At 39.0% G+C, this 9,384-nt stretch overlaps 1 protein-coding gene across 1 annotated transcript in view; it reads left to right on the forward strand.

Annotated features, from left to right (window-relative positions):
• Positions 1–8,682, forward strand: part of LOC107680054 (fibronectin type III domain-containing protein 7-like) — a 12,065-nt gene extending 3,383 nt beyond the window's left edge. Inside the window, exons 5-15 of the mRNA XM_016475815.1 lie at positions 504–761; positions 1,148–1,399; positions 2,548–2,802; positions 3,093–3,350; positions 3,459–3,722; positions 4,086–4,340; positions 5,536–5,796; positions 6,223–6,252; positions 6,411–6,463; positions 6,929–6,934; positions 8,512–8,682. Of these exons, the coding sequence (XP_016331301.1) occupies positions 504–761; positions 1,148–1,399; positions 2,548–2,802; positions 3,093–3,350; positions 3,459–3,722; positions 4,086–4,340; positions 5,536–5,796; positions 6,223–6,252; positions 6,411–6,433 (1,856 nt within the window). The 3' untranslated portion in view covers positions 6,434–6,463; positions 6,929–6,934; positions 8,512–8,682. The remainder of the gene's footprint in view (positions 1–503; positions 762–1,147; positions 1,400–2,547; positions 2,803–3,092; positions 3,351–3,458; positions 3,723–4,085; positions 4,341–5,535; positions 5,797–6,222; positions 6,253–6,410; positions 6,464–6,928; positions 6,935–8,511) is intronic.
• The last annotated feature ends 702 nt before the right edge of the window (positions 8,683–9,384 follow it).

Below are 9,384 nucleotides of genomic sequence, written 5' to 3' on the forward strand. Positions count from 1 at the left end.
GAAAGGAAAGGAAAGGAAAGGAAAGGAAAGAAAGGATGGGACAGGAAAGGAAAGAAAGGATGGGACAGGACAGGACATGAAAAGACAGTACATTCAGGAAAGGAAAGAAAAGGAATGGAAAGGATGGGACAGGACAGGACAGGAAAAGGCAGTGCATTCAGGAAATGAAATGAAATGAGAGGAGAGGAGAGGAGAGGAGAGGAGAGGAGAGGAGAGGAGAGGAAAGGACAGGACAGGAAAAGGCAGTACATTCAGGAAAGGAAAGGAAAGGAAAGGAAAGGAAAAGGTACTGCTCTCATTATGTAAAGCCATCTGACACCTGTCAACTGTCCTTCCTATCCATATCACTTAATACATTTAGGATCAGAATTAGATCACTTAGCTTGGTATTCAACCTTCAGAAAAAACTATCTTCAATACCTTGGGTCACAATGCAGATGTCTGTTTGATCTCACTATTATTTATCACTCTCACTATTATTTTTCTCTTCTGTTGGACCCCAGTCCTTTCTGCTCCTCAGTTCAACACCAGCTCTCCCAGCAACAGCAGCATCCTGGTGAAGTGGGAGCCAGTGAATCATGCTGTCCTCTACAGTCTCAGCATCATCAAGGAAGGCTCGTACAGCCAAAGTCCCCTCAACACCACAGAAACTCAGGTTCACTTTCCAGACCTGGAGGCAGGAACCAAATACTGTATTAAAGGAAATGCCTGGAGTCCTGAGAACATTCCCGGAGATGACTTCACAGTTTGCCAGTTCACACGTAAGACAATAGAGATGGAAAGAGAGAGTTTACTTAATCTTAAGTAGTCTGAATCTGCTGCACTTGATACACATTTACAGTTTTTGTCCTGCCTGTAATTAACACTTAAGGAAAAGAAATGGCTCAATAAAAGAGCAGCCAACAATGCATGTACACCAAGTACAGAATGTTAGGCAGAGCTATCCAATCCTGCTCCTTGGGGTGCGAACATGTTGCAGAGTTTAGCTTCAACCTGTTTTAACACCTGTTCAATTATGCTTGAAGCTAAACTGTGCAGGACAGTGGCCCTCCAGGAGCAGGAACGGACACTCCAGAGGTTAGGAGATGTTCAATGCTGAAAATCTGTGAATGCTGACAAATTAAACTTTGTGTGTGTTTCCCCACAGGTTCTCCCACTCCTCAGTCCATTGAGCTAGTGGTGACAAGCACCCCTGATGCTGGTATTGTGGTGTCGTGGGACCCAGCTAAGGGTGCAGAGCAGTATGTCGCCATGAGTTTGACCGGACAGAACTGCTCCTCATCTAGTAACTCCTGCATCCTGATTCCTCTGAGCTGTGGAGAGACAAACTCTGTCACAGTGATCGCTATCAACCAGGCCGGAAACAGTGTCCCTTCATACCCAGTACAGATTATTTCATGTGAGTAAACTATTCACACATAAAATAGTTTGCCATTAAAAGGTCATATCAGAGATAACACAACGTTCTTGCTCAGTTTGATGTACTGCGTCAAGGGTGTCCAATTCTTCTCCTGGAGGGCCAATTTCTTGTAGAGTTTAACTCCAACACAACTTCCTGGAAGTTTATAATGATCCTAAAGACCTCGATTAGCTGGTTTAATCAGGGCTAGAACCCCTCTGCAGGATAGCAGGCCTCCAGGAGCGGGACTAGACACACATTTACTATGTAGACCAAGGCTGTCCAATCCTGCTCCTGGAGGGTCAACGTCCTGCAGAGTTTAGCTCAAACACACTTGCTTTGAATTTTCAAAGACCTGAATTAGCTGGTTCAGATGAGTTTAAATAGGTTTGCAGCTAAAATCTGCAGGATAATAGCCCTCCGGGAACAGGTTCGGACACTTCTGATGTAAACATACTGTGATGTTAACAACACAAAGCTCCCTCCTCAGTCCACCCAAAAATAGGACACGGTTATATGACAACAATTACTACATTGACTGACCATTTTTACGGTACATATCAACAGTGCCAGTCCTGGACTGGCAAAACTTTGTGAGGGGGACCCTGTCAGTGCATTCACCAAAACACCAAACACCAAAACAGTCCAGCAGGAGAATGTATATTATGACAGTCATGTTGCATGATTTGACTGATTTGGATGTTACGTAGAAAGGGCGACAGCGCACCGCTTTAAAGGAAAGGAATGGAATGCGGCATCATGTTTTCATAAAAAAAATAATAATAATTCTATTAGTTGCACAGCCCTGGTCATTAAATCATCTTTGGGAGAAAGGGGTGGTTCGGGGGTCCTATGCATCTTGTGTACTTTATATATAGGGAGGACGGGCACTGCACACCAAAGATGCCTACTCAATATTCAGCAACTTAGCTCAGGTTATTACTCAATGCACATGCATTCACAAGAGGTTAGCCATTCATAAGCAATGTCATTTACAAACGGATCTATCCATAGGTCTGAAGAGCTTTATTGCAAGTCTTCTGAAGAATCGATAGCTTTGCGTGAACAACATAATTAAATTTAAGCTATTTTCACTGTGTATCTTGCCTTTTGCAGTCTCCTTCACTGCCTAATCTGTTGTTTGTCAGTCCCTTGTCCCCCACAGCCCATCTGGGTGGAGGAATTGGTGCCTGGCAACTGTTCTGTGAAGTGGAGCGCCGTCCCTCATGCAGAGTACTACACCACATTTATTAAAAGTGACGATGGCATCGAGGGGATGTGCAACTCGACTGAGCTATACTGTCGGTTTCACTGCCACTGTGGATTCTCGTACATCATGAGTGTGTTTGCACACAACCATGCTGGACCCAGTCCCCCAGGACCTCTCCTCAACCACACCACCTGTGAGTTTTAAAGATGCCGTATAATTATTTGGAGTTTTGTGACTTTTTGTCCATGTATTTTAGCTCTGAGGTCATAGGCAATCTATATGCTACATTTAAAATGTACAGTACCTTTCTTCCAAGAAACCAGGAAAATGTATTGATTCATGTTGCACTCACAGGCTTATTTCTCCAATTCTTTCTGGAACGACCTCCCCCCTAGTACCAGTAGCTGCTTTTTCTGACCTTTTAAAAAAAAAAAAAATGCTTTTACATAAAAAAAGGTATTTATCTCAACCTGTTATCCACAGTGCCTTGCTGCCCAGAGCTCACAACGGTTTCTGCAGCTTCTTGGGAGACTCTGATGATGGAGTGGTCTCCTGTGCGTGGTGCAGATCTGTATGAGACCCGTGCTGTGGATGCAAACGAAGTGATTCTGTGTAATGACACGGCACCCAGGTGTGCCCTCTCTGACCTCACTTGCAACAGCCGGTACAGTGTAGTCGTCATACCATGCAACGACGTAAGCGGATGCAACTTCACCTGCAGTCCACAAACGCGTGAAACAGGTATAATCACGCACACAAAGTGGAAAATACATCCAACATACAGATCATGTGTATGTGTCACAAATGTATACTGTACACACACTCTCTCATTTTCTTTCTTCCGAAAAGCTCCATGCATGCCTGAGATCACCAGTGTGAGCCAGACTAACACGTCTAGTTCTAATGTGCTGGTTAGCTGGACTTCTGCTAACACAGTTGCTAACTACACCGTCAGTGTGATTGGCATAGTGGGCGACATGCACGTCTGTCACTCAAATGGAACTTCCTGTCTGGTGTCCAACCTGCCCTGTGGCTCCGTCTATGAAGTCAGTACCATCGCATCAACTTCAGCTGGAGAGAGCATGCCCAGTTTCACCGTTTCCCTGGAAACAGGTTAGGTTTTCATGGTGATTTAAACAAAAATGGTGATTCAAACAGTCAGGAAGCCACGTGGGTCAAAAAGAAAAGAGAAAGACAATCTACATAGGCAGCTAAAATACATTCAAGATGGTTGAAACAAGAAAAAAAATATTTGTACAGTTATGTCCTATATGTTTAAGCTCATGGTGGCATTAGCTTAGCAACATGCTAACAGACAACTACTGAAATCAAATGTGAGGCAAGTCTCTTGTGTACTTCCTTCCTGGTCACTTATGAGTTTCCATTTCAATTAGAATGCTGTCTTGGGTTTTGAAACACAACCTATACATCTTTTTAGTTTAAAAGTTTACAATTATACTTTATTTGTTTTTTCAGCACCTTGTTGTCCAGACAGTCTCAATGTGAGCCATGTGACCCAGGCTATGACAAACGTGACCTGGTCACCCGCTCTCGGCGCCCAGACCTACATCACCTCTCTGTCTTCACCACGCGGCAATGCACAGTGTCACACTATGGAAACAGAATGCGTGATGGGATGCATCACCTGTGGCACTAACTACACCGTCTCACTGGGAGCCATCAGTCGCACCGGGCACAAGGCGGAGTGCACCTATCACGGATTCTCTGCCAGTATGTCCTCATATACATAGCGTCACTGTCCAATGAAATGTATGTCCAAATATGCATGATTCAAGAGCAAGAAAACACTTTTTATAATAAAATCTTACAAAATGTAATACAAAATAACATGATTAGTCACCTTTAGCACCATACTGTATACAGAGTTCTGTCACAAGGTCAACTGTTATGTTTATGGTCAAAATTCAAAAATGTTAAAAATTCTCAAAAAGTCAAAATTCTCAAAAGCAGAGATATGTGTTTTTCATCAGACTGCAATAATATAAAAATTGCACTGCTTCCATAAATTTGTTGAGTGAATTTTAAAGTTGCCTTCGTGTGCTACTGGAAATTTCCTACTTTCCTTCCGTAATCATGAGTTTGTTGCATTCAAGTGCTTTGTTGTCATACAGAACAGGAATCATGGCTATTCCTTGGTAAAATCTTATTAAAGCCAAAATGCATAGAAGATATTTAGCCAATATCCAACAGAATGTGAATAAAATGTAGCATTCCATTGAATGGCAACCATATAAACGTGCTTGATGGTCAGAGTTCAGAATTAATGTCAGAATTCTGGTCAAATAAATTCTATTCTCTCTCTCTCTAAATATACATAACTGTAATGGCAAAAGAAGGCAATATACATTTTGTGGAAACAACAAAGGAAACCTAACACTACAGAAATGGTTCTCTCCTCTGCCATAGTTAAAGCTCAATGCCTGTCTAACTCAGAAACTTGGATATTAAAATTATCTCAGAGTTTCCCAGCTGTAAATATGACTTTAGAGCTCATTCATGTCCAATTTCTGACTTTATCCAATAGCACATGAAGGCAGCATTACTTCTGGAGTCAACATGAAATCAACGTTTAGCCTTTTCATGATAAAAGTTTCTGGTCATACTGCATAAGATTCTTCATATCCTGAAGTAAAGTGTAAAATGTAATAACTTGCTCTGCCTCTGAAATGACTGTTCTTTTCAGCTGACATCTTTTAGGCCACACAGCGGGGGGAAAAAATGTTAGCCAACAGCCAAATAGATATGTAGGCATTATTGAACTGTAGTTAATGCAGCATTTATAAAATCTTGCCAGTAAAAAAATGCCGGCTAACGTGTATAACGATTACAGCAATAATGTCACCTGTTCAATCTTATCACAACATGTAAGTGTGGAGCTTCATCAAACGTTGTCGTCTCTTTCAAGGTCAGTGCTGTCCCTCAGGCATCCGTCTCTATAGAGGAAGCAATAACACGCTGATTGTGCGCTGGAGGTCCAGCAGCGCCCTCACCAAATACACAGCAGAAGTCACTGGAAGAGACAGGACTCACTCGTGCAGCCCAGAGCCCGGCAGCTACACATGCACTGTGTCAGAGATCGTGTGCGGTCAGGTCTACTCTGTGGTCGTTGCCCCACTGAATCCAGACGGAACCAAGGTCCAGTTCTGTAACAGCAGGATGTATTCAGGTAATGAAGTTCAGTACAGAAGCCCAAAAATGATTTAGATTTTTTTTTTTTTGCTTTTCTTTGCATTAGATAAAATATCAAACCAAATGGCATCTCCAAACAAATCAAATGTTCACACAGGTGTCCAAGCAGATATGAACATGAACCTGGAAGTGTGGCAATACTTTTTATCATCTTTTAAATCTGTTGTTTTATCATTTTAAACTCAACAAAAAATTTGTGAAATTATTGTTTATTTTTCTTTGAAACAAATGCCACTTCCTTTGCTATTTTATATAAATCATAGACATTCAAACTTTTTGTAAGTACTGCATAGGTCCAAATACTTTTTGGGCCACTATAGTTCATAATATCTGTTGTGATTGAACTTTAAATAACTGAAAATAACATAAAAATGCCTGATTTGAGTTATGTTCTGTCTTTCAGTCACATGTGTGGGCAGCAATGTTGGAATGGGTAAGATTGAGAACATCTACATTTCAATCTGAACTAAATGAATTGCTCAAGTCATATCAAAAATAAGACAAACGTGTTCATAATGCTCTGTTACTCGAAATGAAATGAGGACATGAAATATTTGACACTCTTTAATTGAAGCCTTTCTTTACTCACAGTGCTCTATCAAGGAAAAAGATAATGATGGGATGGATGTCCTTCAAACAGTGAGGTACAGCCAATACAAACACATGTGTCTTCAATACACACAATAGCCTATAGGACTGCCAGTGCTTTTACAGACTAATCTGCAGTAAAGCAGTTACTTTTAAAAGTAATGCATTACAATATTGCGTTACTCCCTTAAAAAGTCACTAATTGCATTACTTAGTTACTTTTTGTGGAAAGTAATGCGTTACGTTACTTTTGTGTCACTTTTTCTCATCTGGGCTGGGATTGCTTGTTTGTTTTTTTAATATAAAAAAGGTATTTCTTTGGCAAATTTATGTCTGTACAGTAGAGGGTACAGCTTAAACAAAACTTTCAGCTGTGTCGCCATTCTGAATTGCAAGAGGAATAGGATACACAAAGATAACCCATCACCATACTACTGAAACAATAACTGGCTTTCAGCTACATTTATATAGTCAGTTCCAGTGTTTTAAATAACTCTGACTTATTGTTTTCTCCTGTACAGCTTCTGGTAATATTGGACAACTTGATCCTTCAAAAAAATTCCCCAAACCAGGAAAGAAAATGAATGCTTTACAACTAAATCATTTACAGTTTGCACTGGCTTCTCAAGTCAGGCTGTGAACTCATTTGAATATAATTACCTGAATAATGTAATTAGTCAGGATTCAACACTGTCCAGTCACTTATGTTTATACATTTAAATTGCTTTAAAGATGTAATGTAATTTATGTCAATCATGTAATATGATTAATGGCAGAATTTTTTTGAGGAATTTGTCATTTTCTTACAATATGTGACCCTGGAGCACAAAAGCAGTCTTAAGTCGCTGGGGTATATTTGTAGCAATAGCCAAAAATACATTGTATGGGTCAAAATTATCAATTTTTCTTTTATGCCAAAAATCATTAGGATATTAAGTAAAGATCATGTTCCATGAAGATATTTAGTAAATTTCCTACCATAAATATATGAAAACGTAATTTTTGATTAGTAATTTGCATTGTTAAGAACTTCATTTGAACTTCATGCAAAGGCGATTTTCTCAATATTTAGATTTTTTTGCACCCTCAGATTACAGATATTCAAATAGATGTATCTCGACCAAATATTGTCCGATCATAACAAACCATACATCAATGGAAAGCTTATTTATTCAGCTTTCAGATGATGTATAAATTTTAAAGATGTAATGTAATTTATGTCAATCATGTAATATGATTAATGGCAGAATTTTTTTGAGGAATTTGTCATTTTCTTACAATATGTGACCCTGGAGCACAAAAGCAGTCTTAAGTCGCTGGGGTATATTTGTAGCAATAGCCAAAAATACATTGTATGGGTCAAAATTATCAATTTTTCTTTTATGCCAAAAATCATTAGGATATTAAGTAAAGATCATGTTCCATGAAGATATTTAGTAAATTTCCTACCATAAATATATGAAAACGTAATTTTTGATTAGTAATTTGCATTGTTAAGAACTTCATTTGAACTTCATGCAAAGGCGATTTTCTCAATATTTAGATTTTTTTGCACCCTCAGATTACAGATATTCAAATAGATGTATCTCGACCAAATATTGTCCGATCATAACAAACCATACATCAATGGAAAGCTTATTTATTCAGCTCTCAATTTCAAAACATTGACACTTAAGACTGGTTTTGTGGTCCAGGGTCACATATGTGATCAACACACAATCCATTCAATTCTACAAACAATGAATTGATATTATTATTTTAACTTAATTTCAGGGATCCCTAATGTCATCTCAGGGATTTTCACTAAAGACAATTCATGATCTTGTGCGTCACATTATTTACTTCACTCTACAATTAGAATTTCTACAATTCTCCACTTGAAAAACAGTTGATAGGAACTTTAAAAAGCTATTTTGGTGAAGCAGTTATGTTATGAAAGAACATTTTGTACTAAGCAACATCCAAACATCTCACTTAAAAACAAAAAAAAAAAAAAAAAGGTAATTTGACAGTGGTTATGTCTATGCATCAGTTTCTAGGAATCATTTTAACAAACATAAAATGAAACTAACAGTAATTTCCGTTTTTTTTTTTTTTTTAAAAGGAAGATCAATCTGAGCAGTAATTGAATTTGAACTCCCCTATGCGGTGCCTCTGAGGGAAATCTACATCTAACTGTTAATTGCACTTCCCTTGGATGTTTGTCAAATGCATGATTTGTTGGGATGTGAATTAACATCTATAGTTTGACAGTAAAATTAATTCCCTGCATTAATAATGTGTCAGTTTCTGTTTCAAAACAGTGTACTTCCCCATTTCTAAAGAGAAAGTCACATAGCCACAACTGTTATAAGCAGGGGCGTTTCCTCCGAGGAGGCAAGGTGTCTCCTCAAAATATTGGATGAGATAAAAAAATGTGTAGTATAAAAATAAAACAATGCCAATATTATAAAATATAACACTAAAAATGTACAAACTACTTGTTTTTCTAAAGAAACATTGTCCAACAGCAACACCAGCAGGTAAAGTTACAGCGGGAGTCTGCATCTCGCTAGCCTCCCCTGAGCCCATTGAGTTTTAAAGGGGTCATATGATGCTCCTAAAAAGAACATTATTTTGTGTATTTGGTGTAATGAAATGTGTTTATGCGGTGTAAGGTTCAAAAAACACATTATTTTCCACATACTGTACATTATTGTTTCTCCTCTATGCCCCGCCTTTCTGAAACGCATCGATTTTTACAAAGCTCATCGGTCTGAAAAGCGAGGTGTGCTGTGATTGGCCAGCTATCCAGTGCGTTGTGATTGACTGAATACCTCAAGCGTGTGACGGAAATGTTACGCCCCTCACCATACTGTTGATGCCGTGTCCGGCCGGAGCGACGAGACAAAAACATTGAAACCCATTATAAACGAGGCATTTGTTGCATCCAGTGGGGACATAACTATATAATACTGATTATAATGACTTATACTGT

This window comes from Sinocyclocheilus anshuiensis, unplaced genomic scaffold, assembly GCF_001515605.1.
Source record: "Sinocyclocheilus anshuiensis isolate Anshui unplaced genomic scaffold, SAMN03320099.WGS_v1.1 scaffold1137, whole genome shotgun sequence".
Classification (NCBI taxonomy): domain Eukaryota; kingdom Metazoa; phylum Chordata; class Actinopteri; order Cypriniformes; family Cyprinidae; genus Sinocyclocheilus; species Sinocyclocheilus anshuiensis.